The sequence below is a fragment of the Nanorana parkeri genome, unplaced genomic scaffold (assembly GCF_000935625.1).
Source record: "Nanorana parkeri isolate BGI_ZX_2015 unplaced genomic scaffold, ASM93562v1 scaffold1558, whole genome shotgun sequence".
Lineage (NCBI taxonomy): Eukaryota > Metazoa > Chordata > Amphibia > Anura > Dicroglossidae > Nanorana > Nanorana parkeri.
Window position 1 is genome coordinate 54,600 of NW_017307826.1, and position 16,952 is coordinate 71,551.

Below are 16,952 nucleotides of genomic sequence, written 5' to 3' on the forward strand. Positions count from 1 at the left end.
ACCACACCTCTCCCCTTCTCTCCCTCCCCGTGGCTAATGAACTATAGTTCATCATGATCCTGCCACGGTGCCCGGGTGATTGGCCTATCCCCCACATGACTGTCACCATTGGTTCTTTCTCTGCTTTCTTTACCTGCTTCTTGCCCCTCTTCTGTTCCCTCCCTGAGTGACAGACCTCGAGAACCTCCAAAGTGGCCTTACCATCACTGGTGATGGGTGGCACACCTTTGCTACAACCCCAAGTCCTTAACTTATGCCTCCTCTGACGTTGAAAATTATTTCCCATAATGTTCAGGGCTTTAATGCCCCAGTGAAGCGCAATAAAGCCATGAACTACTATCGTTCTTGCCGGGCTGATATTATCTTCCTGCAGGAAACCAAGTTCTCACTAGCCTCATGTCCCTGTTACCTAGGTAAACACTATACACACTCCTATCATGCAAACTTTCATGAGAAAAAAAGAGGAGTAGCTATAGCGTTTCGCCAAAACTTGCCATTCATATGTAATAAGCAGGTTGCGGACCCTACGGGCCGTTACCTGATCCTCCAAGGCACCCTATATGACATTGACATTACGTTGGCAACGTACTATGCCCCCAATACCTTTCAGTCTAGATTTCTCTGACATTTCTTCCAACAGGTGGCCCACCATGGCAAGGGCACACTTATCCTGAACCCCCATCTTGACTCCTCCCGCTCCCCGGGTTCATACACCCGCAGACCCGCAGTCTAAACTAGTCGGCTCCCTTCTAACTACTCACAAACTAGTGGACGTATGGAGGGAACTGCACCCAACAGAGAAAGACTTCACTTTTTTTTTCACATCCCCATAATGTTTTCCGGAGAATTTACCATTTTTTCACTGCGCAGCATTCGGTTCCTTTATTCCTGAAAGCCAAAATTATATCCACACCATGGTCAGACCATTCCCCAGTTTTTGTCGAGTGCTCAGCCCTCCCGAGAGCCCCTCCTAGCTTTAACTGGCGCCTTAATGAGTCGCTGCTTACTTTTGATACTTCCTGTGCTAAAATTAGAAGCGCACTCCTGAGTTATTTTTCCCTCAACATGGATTCGGTCTCATCCCCGGTTTCCCTATGGGAAGCACACAAGGCTACCATGCGGGGGGAAATTATAAGTATAGCCTCCTCCTATTAAGAAAGAAAGGGACAGGGAGATCCTCGCTCTATCACGTAAGTTAGCAGACCTAGAGGGGGAATGGAAGGCCTCTCCCTCGCCCTCCCTTAAAACACGAGTAGAGGCTGTGAAGGTGGAGTTGAATTTGCTATTAAACGCTAAAGCAGAGAAGGAACTGCGCTGGAAAAATCAGATGTTTTATGCCAGAGCCAATAAGCCTGGTCCACTTTTAGCAAAACAACTCAGAATGTTGCCTTCCCCCCGCCATGTAGTGAAACTGCGATCCTCTAATGGGGGTACCACAGCTAACCCCGTCAAAATTGTGGAGGCTTTCCGCACCCATATGAGCGCCCTCTACAACAAATCCTCTGGTTTTGACGCTACTAAAGCGAATGCACTATTTCAAGACCTTCAGTTTCCCAGTCTTTCCGAGGCATCTCGAACTCAACTTGATGCTGACATTGAGGAAAATGAGGTCCTCGCTGCCATTTCTTCCTTGAAACCAAACAAATCCCCGGGACCAGACGGATTTTCCAACCTGTATTATAAGAAATTTAAAGAGGTCCTAGCCCCATTCTTGACTCGCCTATTTAACGCCTTGAAGTCGCAGCAAAATCTACACCCTTCCTCTTTGGAAGCTAATGTGGCCATGATTCCCAAACCTGGCAAAGACACAACGGAGGTAGCAAACTACCGCCCAATCTCTCTCATAAATACGGATGTGAAACTCCTTACTAAAATATTGGCCTCTAGGACCAATAGGTTCATAGGTGCACTTATCCATAGAGACCAGGTGGGTTTCACCCCACTCCGACAGGCGGGGGATAACATCCGCAAAGTGGTTCACTTAATTGATTTGATTCGCCATAGATCAGTGCCTGGCTTTCTCCTATCCCTCAATATTCAGAAGGCGTTTGATACAGTCTCTTGGGACTACCTTCAATATATACTGTCTAGATGGCACTTTGGTCCGGCATTCCAGTCATGGGTAGCAGCTCTATATAACCAACCCTCAGGTCGCATAGTCTATTCAGGATTTTCCTCCCCCCTGTTCCAGGTCGCCTATCCTCTTTATCCTGGCAATAGAACCCTTAGCTATGCTTATCAGAAGCAACCCCTCCATCAGAGGTGTCGAAATTGCTGACTACACTTTTAAATTGAGCCTCTTTGCGGATGACATACTCCTTACCCTTACTCAACCACTTATTTCTTTACCCTCCCTCTTTTCTCTGCTGACGGAATTCGGAGCAGTCTCAGGATTGGTAGTTAACCCAAATAAATCTCTGGCCCTGAACGTTTCTCTCTCACCTTCTGACGTGACATTGCTCCAACAGAGTTTTCCCTTTACCTGGGCAACCAAATATATCCCGTATTTGGGAATAAGCCTAACAAACTCACTCGAATCACTCTATGCCTCCAACTATATCCCTCTCTTCCGCACTCTCAAAGATATGCTCCTATCCTGGAAAACTCTACCCATTTCATGGCTTGGCCGGATTTCAGCAGTAAAAATGACTTTTCTCCCCAAGTTGTTATACCATCTTAAAACCCTTCCAATCCCAATACCCTTATTTGCACTAAGATCCCTCCAAAACTCAGTCATTACCTTTTATTTGGCATCATAAGCGCCCCAGGGTGGCTAGACAGACTGTATATCTCCCCAGGTCACGAGGAGGTCTGGGAGTTCCGAATCTGATAGCATACTACAAAGCTGCCCAAATAGCACCTCTGGCGGCTCTACATACCACTACTGAGGTTCCGCTGTGGGTTCTCCTGGAATTGCCCAATGCTCATCCTACTGCCCTTTCTACACTACCATGGCTGCCACCCACCCTCGGGCCTACACAACTAAGTCCCCTTCTCCTTCACTTCTTGAAAGTGTGGGATTCGGTTAAATATTCAAGTCACTTGCTTTCCCCCCCATCTTCCCCTATCCACACTAATGGGGAATCCGATGTTCCCACCGGCGGTGGAATCACCGTCAGCTTTTACCTGGTGGTCTGTGAAGGGGTATTCCCTGATGTACCATTTTCTTGAGGGTACCAGAATCCGCACATGGGAATCCATAGTCGCCAAATCTGACCCCCCGCCGAGGGAATTTTTCCGTTATTTACAATGAGACACTGGATTCAAACCCTCCTTCGTGGTGGAGAACCACCATCCTCTCTATCAATGTTTGAGAGCCGGTGTCTTAACGATCCCTATGCCCCGAAACTTATTGCAGCACTTTACTCCCAATTGAAGACCCCTCCCTCCTCCGCACCCCCAACGTATGTAGCCAAATGGCATGAGGACCTGGGCTCTACCAAATCTCCCAAGAAGACTGGAATTCAATATGGAGGTCCATCTCTAAAAGCTCGCATAATATCCTATCTCAAGAATCGGCATATAAGGTGCTCCTGAGATGGTACCTGGTCCCTTCCAGAATAGCTCACGCATTCCCATCTTATCCTAAAAATTGCTTCCGAGGTTGCTCTTCAGAAGGTAATGTCATGCATATATGGTGGGCCTGCCCATCAGCTATAAGATTTTGGTCAAAGATCTATAGATTGATCTCATTTGACATAAAGGTCCGCAGGGACCCTTGGCACGCCCTTATGCATTTGAAAATCCCTCAACTACGGCGGCCTCAACAGAAATTAGCGGATTTTGTATTTTTGGCGGCAAAACAGACAATAGCTCATTCATGGAAGAAGCAGACAATACCTTTCGGGGAGTTCAAACAACGTATGCAGGGCTTCTTCATTAATGAACAACTATCCAGCGTACTGTCTGACTCGTACGCCAAATTTCGGAAGGTGTGGACGCCATGGTGCGAACTTGAACTTCCAGATCTAAACCCCAATATTTTTCAGTTAGCATGAGACTACTATCACCTATGTCTTGCTGGTCTCATGGTTGTCGCTCTTCAAACTTCCTCTCCTCTCCCTCCTTTCTGGTTTCTTTTCCATTTTCAGACCCTCTTTTTGTGTTAGTCTACTGACTACCAGTGTCATACCTTGGAAACCAAGGAAAAAGGTACACAAGATTATCGCGGAAGAGCCCGACCTAGCTTTGAGCTGACCCTATCGAGCTAGGCTGGGCCGTTAACAAAGTCAGTTACATGTATTGTTAACACGCATGTCGGACGGTTGTCCGTGCACTTGAGTTTTAATATGATAAAGTGAATACTCGCATTCATCATGCTACATGTATATCTGCATTGTACACCCTTTGATGTTTTCTGCAATATTTTATGTACTGCTATGAAAAATTTAAAAAAATAAAAATTCTTTGTTTAAAAAAAAAAATCTGAGGGTTTAATGTCACTTTAACTATTTTGTTGATATATTTCTAATGAAATACAGTGAACTTTCTTTTGGATTATATGCATTAGGATCTGAGCACAGTTTGCACACAGACTGAATATTCTTCACAACAATATGTATTTTGGCCTTATTCAATATATGCAAGTTTGGCACTAAGTGGTGTGTCGGAATACTAAGGGCAATCTTCCCTGATGGATCCTACTTTCATAATAGACCATATCATGCGTATCTATACAGGTGCTCCATGCTGTTTGAATAGCCTACTCTGATGGTTATAAATGTTGGGATTTTGGATGCTGAATTCTTTTCCCATTTTGGGGAAACCTATACCCATGTTTTTTAGAAGTCTATATGGAAGAATAAAATAGTGATATATATTTGAATATACATTTTTATACTTAAAGGATCATTTGGTAATGACACTCTTTGTTTTTTCTCATTACACATTTCCTGCCTGCAATCTGTAGATTAAAGGAGAACTATGGGGTCAGTGTTTTTCCCCATAGTTCTCCTTAGGGTAACGGGAGGACACAAACTAGCGTCCTCCCGTTACCCTAAGCTCAGTATACCGCGCGCTACAGCTCGCGGTAAACTGAGACGCCGGAGCGGATCCCGACATGGGCGTCGGGATCCGCCCAGCTGCGTGAGTGACAGCTGGCTCTGCCTATCTAGAGGCAGAGCCAGGTGTACCCGCCCCCTCCCCCGTCCATTCCGCCAGTCAGATCGGAGAGGGGAATCCAGCCCCTCCCCCTGTCACGGCAGAGAGCCATGACAGGATCGAGAGGTGAGCGAACCCGGTATGTGTTCGCTCACCTCCCGATCTACTGAGCCGACCTGTGACAGTCTCATTGTCACAGGTCGGCTAGAACTATGAGGTGAGTGGAAATCACTCATCTCATAGTTCTCCTTTAAGGTTCCTTGCATGATGTCCTGTTTAATCTACGTTTCCCCCACTGTCATACTGGCTCCCACTGACCACCACGGCCCCTACTAACAACCAGGATCCAATCGGAGTGGTTTTGCTATGATGCTTTACCTTCTGAACCTTTTAGCCTGCAGATGGCACTGCAGTTTGAAGATAGCAGTATGCCCTTTGTCAGCCTATCATGGAAAAAAGCAGTCTTTTAATGAAAGAGACAATGGAGGAGGAGCAATTTCTTTATCAGTTTTTTGTTTGTTAGCCTTTGGTTGCAACCGTACTCTGTGCATCATGCTGTGCATAAACAAAGACATTTAGAATATTTGTTGCAGATTAATGATTAGAAAAATTAAACCAAACCAATTTATTTGAATTGCCTTTTTTCATTTCAGGGAGCTCAGTTCCTAACAGAACTTGCACCTTTATGTAGAATAACTTGCAGCGATGGTGATGAGTATACTGTTTATAGGTATGCTTTTTTTTGTGTGTGTCATAATCATTGCATTATATGTATATGAACAGCAGTTGCAAACTTTAAAAATGTTTTTAATTAAAAAATTTAATTAAATACTATATACAATCTTAAAATCATAGTGTGTTCATACTCCTTATGGGAAACATTCCGTAATGCTGGTTGTGGGCCATTTTTTTTTTTTTAAGGTTTCTTAAACTTATGTTTATCTGTTTTTAATTAGTGTATACACAATTTTTGCTTTACAAAGTAGCATTCTCTCTTTTTTTGCCAGATGCATTTTGTAAATCAATGGAAATGCATCAAAGTGCATGTCAACATGCATTGCAGCTCATGTTTATATTACTTGGTGCTTAGACTCTTAATTCAATGATCAGTTATTGAACAGATCACCAGTCGCCTGCGCTGTTCATCCTAAATTAATGTGCAATAACCGCAAGGAAATTGATTATACTTACAATGCTATGTCTCCAAACTTAGGGAAACCATTCCATATCAGTGAAATAATACACACACAATGCAAAAGAATGAAAAATACAATTGAGTCACAGTTTATAGAAAATAGCAGTCTCAGGACTCTACCTCAGGTTTTATCTGTCTCAGTGGGAGGACCAAACCAGCAGACATCATTGCAGACTGCTGAGTTTGAATGGTCCTAACAGCATTTCTAACATCTCTTTATAGTGTTAAAAGCAAAGGTTCAACAGTAATGTCCATTCCAAATTCAGGACTCAAGTAGGGCTGCAGCTAACAATTATTTTCAAAATCGATTACTTAGCCGATTTATTAAGTTCGATTAACCAGATAAAATATAAGTAATTTTAAAAAAATGGCTCCAGTGATGGACTACTAGTTTGTATTGAGATTATAGTCCATCACAGGAGCAAAAAAAGTGTGGTGTGCAATGTAGTGAAATGCAAAATTATACAGCGCAATGCAGAATACCACCAACTATAGAGGGAAACAATAAATCCCAGCAATAGTACATTATAGCTGGTGGTATTCTGCATTGCGCTGTATATAGGACTACAAATCCCAGCAATAATACATTATACAGGAACACAATGCAGAATACCACATTCATAAAGTGTATAATGTATTTCTGGGATTTGTATTCCTCTATAGCTGATGGTACCTTGCTCTGTATAATATACAGCACGATGTACCATCAGCTATAGAGGACTACAAATCCCACTATCCCAGCACTACTTTGTGCCATGTGGGGAGAAGTGCAGGCTTACTTGAGCAGTCTTCCAGCAACTTGCTTCTGAGATCGGGCCTGTCTGTTGGCGGCTGTCCCCCCACGCCTGCTCCTCCTTGCTTCATCTTCTCCCTGCGTCCCTGTGCCAATCGTGGATGCGGCCTGGAGGGGACGGGTCTGGAAGCGGCGAGCATGAGGCAGGGAGGAGCAGCAACGTGCAGCTTGTGTGGAGCCACAAGCGGGCAACTAATCGAAAGCAGATTAATCGATGATTGAAAACTTTGACAAGGTTTTCCATCATCGATAATAATTCGTTGTTGCAGCCCTAGACTCAAGGGGCAGCTCTGTTCCATTTGCTTAATAGAACACAGCAAGCTGCAAATTTTGTATTTCTCTGTAGTTGGCAAGACTGTTCTATGAATTTTGTAATACTAGTGGCATTTCAAACCCTTTAACTTGATAAAAGATTATATAAACTTTAATCTAGCAACACATTCCACCCTAAATTCACGAGTAACTGGAAATCTTTAGTCTTACAAGTTTAAAATCTACCCACAAAACTAGACAATGTTAAAACTGAATAAAATAACTTGTTTTTTCCCACTCCTTGCTCTTGGGCAGGACTATAGAACTCAATGCTAATTCCAGTGTAATATTACATACGTTACAATGTGGAAAATCAAACCATTTACTTCAATAGAAGGCTCACCTGACATAATTGGACTGAAAAAAAGCATCAAACTTCAAAAATAACTTTTAAACCAACAGCATTTCAGTTCTTCAGAATCCTACTTTTTTAAAGCAGAACAATTATTATTAACTGTTCATTTTGGTCTAGGGAGGAAAAATGTTAAATTCACCCAATCCGTGGAGCCGGCCAGCTGTGACAGCGCTCCCTCCCGCCTCTCTTCTCTGCAGCAATGTAATGTCCCTCGGCGTCCTCACGTCCTATACACTGGTGTATAGGACGTGATGACTCGCAGGACCGTAGACCGCTGCAGCGGAGGGAGAGAGAGTCCCCAGCGACCGGTCTATGAGCAAGCTGGCTCTGAGGATCAGGTAACTAACTTTTTTTTTTTCTTTCTTCAATCCCTAAACCAAAATGAGCAGTTAACCCGTGCAGTGCATGGGTAGGCCCACACAAGGGTTAAAAATTATTTTCCAAAGAGTTCTTCTTTAATAGTCAGTCTGTCTTGGTCATACTCCTAACAGATGTTTAAACTTTAAAAAGACTGATGCAGAGTCCAGACAGTGGTCTTGCCCTCCAAACAAGAACACCCATCTTGGTCATGTTGCACTAACAACCAATCTCTCCTTTTTGGGGTCTCCCACAGCCCAATTCTATGAGGAAATCCTCCAGCCTTTGACACTACTTTGCCAATGACTTGAATAATAAGTACATTGCTAATTCATCTGAAGAGAGTCTACCCAATGCTTTCACGGCAAGGACTTTTATATCAGATAGATTTGATGTTTTATTTCTTGGTCCAATACTTGTATTTACTAATGGTTGGCCATTGGGAGTGTTTTGCGGTGCAAATATGTGTTTAAAGCAATCATATCCTAAAAACAGAACAAAAAAGGTTTGCTTAATAAAAAGATAAAATGTAATAATGTTAAAGGGTCTGTCTTCCTGTCCAGGGTAGATTATCTGGCTAAATGGTCTTTGCTAGTTACTGTCTAACATACTGTCTACTATATTACTTGTTTGCTCTTACATATTTAATACATGTTCTGCTTCACAGCACAGTTGTACAAATGAATTCACATACCTTCTGCAGTGGTAGTATAATACACTATAAAAAACATAAGCCTATATCATCACATGGTACTTTCAAATGTTGTTTGAGGGATAATATCTCTGAAGGATAGTTTCATGTACTAACACTTTTTGCTGACCTGTAAGACAAACATGTTCTCTGAACATAATTGTCTATAAAGAGGTTTGCTGCATAACAAAGTTGATAGCTGGACTTAATACCACCTTGGATTTGCAATTCTTTAGTTTATTTGAACAGGGTGTACCAAGCTATCCCCACTCAAGGGTAAATTTTTTTAGACCAACTGCCTTTTTTATATGGTAGTACCTCTGCTCTCCCTCAACATTCATATGTCATGTAGAGAAATGTAGCAAGGGGATCCATCTCTTTTGTAGAACACCATAGACTTAATGTTTTTCTTTTATACTAGTACACCCATACCTTTTTTTTTTTTTTTTTTTTTTTTTTTAATTTTAGTTTTTAATTTTATTTTTTTGATCTAGTTGTATCAGAGGTCGGCTTCTAGAAGTATTTTTTTTAATTCTAGTTTTTAATTTTATTTTTTTGATCTAGTTGTATCAGAGGTCGGCTTCTAGAAGTTAATGAAAATATTCTTCCTCATCCTGAACTATTAAAAGAAAAGGTAATTATCACAGATCACTCATACACTCTCTTTTAAACTGACCATTTTCCATCTGAAAGAATTTCTAAATTGTTTGCAAACTTGTTTTAATCTTTAACTATATTTTGATTGAGTAATTGCAGCAAAGCTCTTGATCATTATGTTGTATTGATTTGTATAGGGGAGGTAAAGCATGCGATTAATTTGTTAGGTTACTTCAATATTTTGCTTTTCTTCAGAATGATAGTTTGAGACTAAAAACCAGCAACTCAGCACACAATTAATATTTCACACAAGCTTAAAGTACACTTAACTATTGCTATTTCAAATTTAACATGTACATTTATATAACCCAACTGAGTAAGGTGACTGAATTTCCTGCTTGCTTGAGATTAGCTCACTGCTGGCATCCTCAGCACCATCTTTTGGGTTTGCAGTGGTGAGATTAAATTTTTTTACACTTGCCAAGTATACACACAAGTTCTCTTTTGTAAACTGGCACTTTGGTTTTTGCATATGACAACAAAGTTGTAATGCCAGAGGTAAAAAGTTACATTCATGCTGTGGTAATACCTTAATAATTTAAAGTCAATAAATATTTTTTTGAAGATGGAAGCATGAACACTGTTGGGGTGTCCATTCACAAACTCTTTGAGTGGAGTATTTGTGTCAAAATGTAACTTTTAAAAAGTCTTCACATTTCCTTTTATATTTTGTCAGAGCATGTTTTTTTTTTAAATTGTTTTGCATCGTATTTGTAAAATGCTGCTGATGTTTGGAGAAGCTTATGACACCTATTGTTACATAGCTGGGGGTTGGGTTTGTGTGGCCTAATCATTTGAGAAGATCTCCACCCACCCAGGTGGTCATCCTGTGGGTGTGTCAAGGGCTATGGTGAGACAAAGGAAAACATTAGATGTGTAGGTGTAGATTGTTTTGCTAGGTCCTGGATACTACAGGATTAAAGAATGTGATCATTGGCTGAGAGTTTGTAAATAGATTTTGATATTTGGGCCTGGAATCTCACCCCTGTTTTGTGATCCTTGACACTGGTGGCAGTGGTGGGATTAAGTGAACTATCCAGGCCAGAGCTTCAAGGAACAACTGCTTAAAAGTCAACAAAAATTCAATGTGTGGCTTGGTATGAAGAGGAAATGGCCATACTGGGAAAACGGGCCACTCTGGACGATTAAACAAGAAGCCATTAAAAGAGCAAACCAACGAGAACGCACTTATTTCGCACTGCAGAGGGCTCAAGGGAGGGAGGCGGCTTACAATCAGCATCCAAAAACCCACAAACAAGACTTTAACCCTTTCGCTGCCAAGCCCCCCGGAACATTTTTCAAATCAGCTGGCCAAGCCATTTTTGAATTTTCTGCAATTTTTTCCTATTGATTTGATTTTCAACTGCTGCGTTGCTAGCGTTTGTAAAAGACCCCCCAAACCATATATTTTCTGAAAGCGCAGGCCCGGTAGAATAAAAAGATGGTGATACTAAATTTGTAGGCCCTGCGATAATTGCGCAAATGTTTCTCAAATTAATATTAAACCGATAAAAATACACAATTCAATTGTTAAAACACAAGTTTTTAATAAGGCGACTGATGATATTGTTGGCTTCTTCTAGGATTTTGAGAATCTGTGCCAATTATTGGAGGACCCCCAAAAAATGGGTCTGCCTATCATCCAGGGTGCATAATGGGATAACTGCTGAGGCCTTTCGAACTATAAATCTTTAAAACTTGGGCTATGAAAAGGTACCTTTCATAGCCCAAGTAGTACTTTCATACTATGCAGTTATGACAGAGTTTTACTGCACCCAATTTAGAGACATGCAATGATAGCGGGTCATTTTAAATGTATGCCCACAGGATGACTATAGCCTGTCACAGATGGCTGGAGGGAGAACAGGCTTTTACTGTTGATTTATATACTCCAGACTTTTCTAAAATAACTTTTTTTTTAGTAAATCCTCTGCAGAGATACACGAGTGGGTTAATAAAAGGAAGCCAGCCACAGTTGAGGCTGCAGTCTATTTGGCAGATTAACTTTTGTCCATAAAACCTTGTCAGTTTCACTCTCAAAGTAAATGTGCTCTGTACCGCCCCCTCTATCACAAAGGAAAATGTCATCCAGCCTTGGGATGCACTGCATGGCACTCATATCCGTGGAAAAACCTCAAACTGCACATAAATGGTGCTATGTTTGTGGTCAACTTGGACATATACCATAATATTGTGGCTCTATAAGTCCTCAGAATGTGCAGCAAAGCCCTATCCACCATGTAAATGCCTCGTCCGATGAACACAGACTTTTGCCCACATTGCCAAATATTCTGTAGAGCCCAGCTTGGCATGCAATCTTTCTGGGGTTTATGGAGTTCAGCCTTTCATTGATCAACCAAAGTCAAGTCGGCAGCATTTGGGTTGCCAGTACTTGGCGCACAAAGAGATTCCTACATCACCACTTGGGCATTATCCTGGACACCATCCAGCACAAAGGCCACCAGGAGTCTATGGGATTCAGTCTCTTGTGTCCAGCCACTCCAAACCAACTTTAGCTTGTAAAGATTGATGGGAGAACAGTGGTATGTTTCAAGGACAGTGACGCCTTTCTGACAATTGTGGACCCACATGTTGTTAGACCTGGAGCTTTTCAGCGAGGCCCAGGAATTATAATTGAACTTGCTGGTGGCACAAAGAAGGGTATACTTATAACAAATGTGCATTTGGACTATGGGCATGGGGAAAAAGTGTGCTGGGTAGGTGTGATGAGAGGTTTACCAGCATTGTTTTGGGAAATTATGTGGGTACCTTGCATTGTAATTTCATGCAGTCAGTTGAATTACCTTTTTAAATGAACCACAAGCAACCTGTGCAGACTACTTCTGGGTTCATTTCTTTGGGAGGGGAAGAGGTTGTCGCTGAGCATGTTTTATGAATGATTTTGTATTGTATTTGCAAAATGCTACTGATGTTTGGAGAAGCTTCTGCCACCTATTACCTAGCTGAGGGATGGGGGTGTGCGGCCTAAACGTTTGAAAAAATCTCCACCTAGGTGGTTTCTCGTGTGTGTGTGTGTTTTAATCTGTATATGACTATAGTTGAAGTAGAACTACAGGCAATGGAATTTGTGACCTTGTGTGTAAAAAAGAAAGTAAGATCTAATGAGGGTTATCCCACTACCAGATTGGTGCTCTGTAGTGTGACTCTCCATATTTTTATCAATGATGGAAAAGTATAGGTATTGCTGTGGCTTACATACAGGGTAATGATGATGGTGTTGTTTATCTGCCCCTTTTCATTTGTCCATTCACATAATACTTCTCTGCCTGGTGTTCCTCTTTAACCAACAGTTAAAACAGGGCTGGACCAATCAGACTATTCTAGGGTGTCAGTATGCTTTTAGGGAAGTCATGAAAGTAAGGATGACAGAGCGCTGTCAGTATTGTGTTGAATCCACTGGACCATAGGTCACACTTCAGTGACCGTGCAAATTTACCCTCCATAGAGCAGGCTCAGCTTGCAGCCCTGCCTGACCAGCATGGCTCCTGGACTTCCGCAGGCTCGTCCTCTCTGCTCTAAACCAGTATTTTGTGTACAGCCCCTGGAGACCATGCACATTGAACGCACATAAAGCCACTCTGCCACACAGTACTAGACACCAGTCACCCTGCTTACAGTTCGCCGATGTGTGTTTTAGGTTTGTATGTAGGGGTGGGGACTTTAAAAAAAAAAACCCAAACAATTTTTACATTTATTTTGTGACTTAACTTTATTGCTATCTCGTATGGGCTTAACTATCCCGCTATGTGATCGCAAAGAGGATGTTACAGTTCCTTTTTCTGGGAGACATCAGGGGTCTTAGATTGGGTTTCATCAGCTTCTCCTCTGGTCACAGCAGCTAGAGAAATGACAAAGTGAAATTGAAACTGATGTAATACATGTCATTTCTGGGTTCATTGATTGGAGATCAGCCTTTGGAAGTATGCTGACCACCCTCCAATCGAGGTACACAGACCTACCATGCTGCTCCCAGGTCTGCACAGAGGAAAGCAGATCCCGGGATAGCAGTCAGCAGAGGGGGTGGGGTTTACACGCTACCCAGCTCTATAGCTCCCCGAAGTCTTGTACGTGACAGTCATCAATGGCTGTGATCTTGGTATAACCACTTCAGGACAGCACCGTTTATATATACATATGGCGGTCCTGAAGTGGTTAAAACATTGCAGTGGGTTGGCTCTTGAGGATTTATGAAAATATCAAAATGTTTTGATGGGATCCTAGAGGAGTGGACATTTTATAGGCAGACTGCATTTCATATGTGGGCATTACCTAAGACTCACCTTAGGTAATGCCCACATATGATGTCAAGCCTCCATGACAAAGAACTGAAATCAAATAAATGAAAGTGTATGGGGTAGGGACATTAATGCTGGGGAATATAGGGCTAGATGATGCTGGATGTCCTCCAGCCAGGAAATGAGGCAGGCTCTGTGACTTGCTGCAGCTTCTAAAGGTGCCCATACACTGCACGATTCTCGTACGAGAATCGTGCAGTGTATGGAAGGCGTGCAGCCGTTTCTAATGTACAGTCGCACGACTTTTGTACATCGAGCATGTTGGAAAACCAGAAAGGTTTATGGTTTTAAAAGCGCCAAGGACAATCCTTATCCCTCCTGGGGAAGAAATCGTAAGCACATATGCAAGGTGCAGCCTCAAAACAGTCAAGGGTACTGGAACATCTAAAAAACACAAAAGAAGAGGCGCCTTTCCTGGTGCAATATCATTTAATCCAAAAAGACAGGCATAAAGGTGAATTGACAGGTACTCACTATGTTGAAGATAAAAACAAGCCGTTGGACAATATGACCAGAGCAATAAAAAGATCCGGATAGCGTGTCCTGTGTAAAGCACTGCTGTGTCGACGCGTTTCCGGGGCACGTCCTGATGAAGGGGCGTGCCCCGGAAACGCGTCGACACAGCAGTGCTTTACACAGGACACGCTATCCGGATCTTTTTATTGCTCTGGTCATATTGTCCAACGGCTTGTTTTTATCTTCAACATAGTGAGTACCTGTCAATTCACCTTTATGCCTGTCTTTTTGGATTAAATGATATTGCACCAGGAAAGGCGCCTCTTCTTTTGTGTTTTTTAGATGTTGGAAAACCAGCCGAGAATCGTACGATTTTCGGCTGGTTTTAACATGATCAAGAGATCACTGCTGAACGGGCCGGTGTGCGCACTCGCACACTGCCCGTTCAGCATTGCAGTCATCGGAAACCCCCCCCTCAGGGGGGGACATGCTTGCGATGATCGCAAGTACGATCTGCCTGTCCAAGATGGGCAGATCGTATGTTTTTAAAAAAAATATTTTACAACCCTCGCAAGACAAAAGTCTTGCGAGGGTTGTAGAGTGTATGGGCACCTTTATACACACTGTGAGAAGACCACATTGTGCAGTGAAATCACTGTAAGCAATTTCAGTAGAGGAGAGGAGCCTGTACAACTGTGCAAGGCTAAAGGAAAGGTTGGAGTTTTAATAATTATTATTGGGGAGGCAGCTCTGACATGCAGAAATCAGTCTGCCACCACACAGACAAAAGTGTGCAGAACAAGGCTTGGTAAGTTAGTAGTGGGAAAGATCAGCTGCAGGGAAACCACAGACGATACTGGTGAGTATTCCCTTTGCCTTCTTTAAAATCTGTGCTTGTTATTCCCCATGCTCAGCAGCATATACATTTCCTTTGCTCTTCCTCTGATGTATTTATTGTACTTCAGTAAAACGTTGTTTTAAATGCTTGATGTACCTATTAATAACTTCCATTTGGTAAAATCAAGTCACTATATTTTCTTTTTTTATTGTAGCCAACAGGGGAAGGTTACATTGCTGTTGTACTGCCAAAATTTGAAGAGAGCAAGACTGTTACAGAAGGCCTCCTTTCCCAAAAGCAGTATGATGAGCTGTTGCTTAAAAGGACATCATTGCCTACAGACGTCTCTTCAGAAGTGTAATGGGCTTGTGTCGTCTCTAAAGATGTAGCTGGAAAGAAAACGGACCACTATTTATGAACTGTAGTAAAACTGTTCTCAGTCCTTAGTCATTGTCATTTACATCCATGAAATATGGTCTGTTGATATTAACCTAGCTAAGAACTTTAATTCTTCATCATTAAAAACAACTCAAATGAACACCCTAAGGCCTCATGTGCACACAACGCAAGAGCAAAATTGTATATTGCGTATATACAATCCCAGAATGCATAATTCGTAATAGAAATGTTAATGAACTGTATTGTGTGTGTATACGCGTGTAAAATGCGCAGAAATACATTGCCTGGACGCATCTTGTGTCTATTCTGTTTTTACGCAGCACAAATATATGGCTCTATACGCAGCTATGTGTATGGAGCCATTTATTTGCATATGGCCTTATACAGGAAAGCTGCTTCATACCATAAGAAGTTGTAATGTTATAAAAAAACTGACAGATTTTACAAAATGCTAAAGTAGAATTAAACTCTCAAACTTGTTTTCAATAATGAATCCAGATCAAACAATTATACATTGCCCAGCTAAGCAATGCGTTACATTTTTGGCCAAACACTTACAATCATCATGTTTCTGAACAGCTGCTTCCAAGTCTCTCAGCTTTGCTTCCCTGAACTTGCTGTCCAGTGCAAGATCACAAAAGAAAAGCAGACTCCCAGCAACTGTTCATCTACTAGCTTGGAGGAGGGAGGAGTAGTTTGATATGCTGTGTTTGTGGAGATGCGCGTGCGCACACAAGGGTGACTGCTTTGCACTCTGCTTGAGAATGGAGGCACTCAAAAACAGGAAATCGGGGTCAATGCTTGGTGGACCATCTGCTTCTGCATGAAACTAAAACTTTTAAACATCAAGGAGCAGCATCCATTGTAAGTGATTTCATCAGCACTTGAAATTAGCTTAAAATCCTTTTGACTTTGATACCACTTTAACTACTCGAGTCCCAGCTGTCATGCAAAAATGGCAGCTTGCCTTAGTGGCTACTGGGGGACCTCGGTGGCTGTCTGGACCTGAAATGATCAGTTTCTGATGCTTCTAAAAGCAAGCAAATGTAAACGGAAAGTGTCAGCAATCTGTTTACATTGGTGGTGTAGTGATGGCATGGCACTTCCTCTGTGTACGGTGCTGTTACAGCCCTGTCTGGCACCTCCCTGCAGCAACATACTGCTGATTGCAGCCAGCAATGGGCCCAGCTGCATAGAGGTCTGAATCTGGTCATTGGCGATCCTTGAAAAAAAAACCAAGGTGTAATAAAAATAAATGTTTTTTGATTTTTTTAGAAAAAATGAAAGCTACAGCATCTACATATAATTTATATATAAATATCTACATTTATATCCCCAAAATATTCCCTCCCCAGTTCACACATGTGAAAAGGTTGCTGGTGTGTTAATTTGTGCTCCCCATCAACCCATTAATCTTAGCTTATGTGATGCTAAAAATGTATGCACACGTTTTTTTCCCCCTCATTACTACGCAATTTAGTGT

General features: G+C 42.0%; 1 protein-coding gene across 1 annotated transcript in view; it reads left to right on the forward strand.

Moving 5' to 3' along the window:
- The window catches only part of FAM206A (family with sequence similarity 206 member A), a 29,294-nt gene extending 13,829 nt beyond the window's left edge, over positions 1–15,465 (forward strand). Inside the window, exons 4-6 of the mRNA XM_018570565.1 lie at positions 5,754–5,830; positions 9,368–9,437; positions 15,285–15,465. Of these exons, the coding sequence (XP_018426067.1) occupies positions 5,754–5,830; positions 9,368–9,437; positions 15,285–15,431 (294 nt within the window). The 3' untranslated portion in view covers positions 15,432–15,465. The remainder of the gene's footprint in view (positions 1–5,753; positions 5,831–9,367; positions 9,438–15,284) is intronic.
- Positions 15,466–16,952: the final 1,487 nt, after the last annotated feature.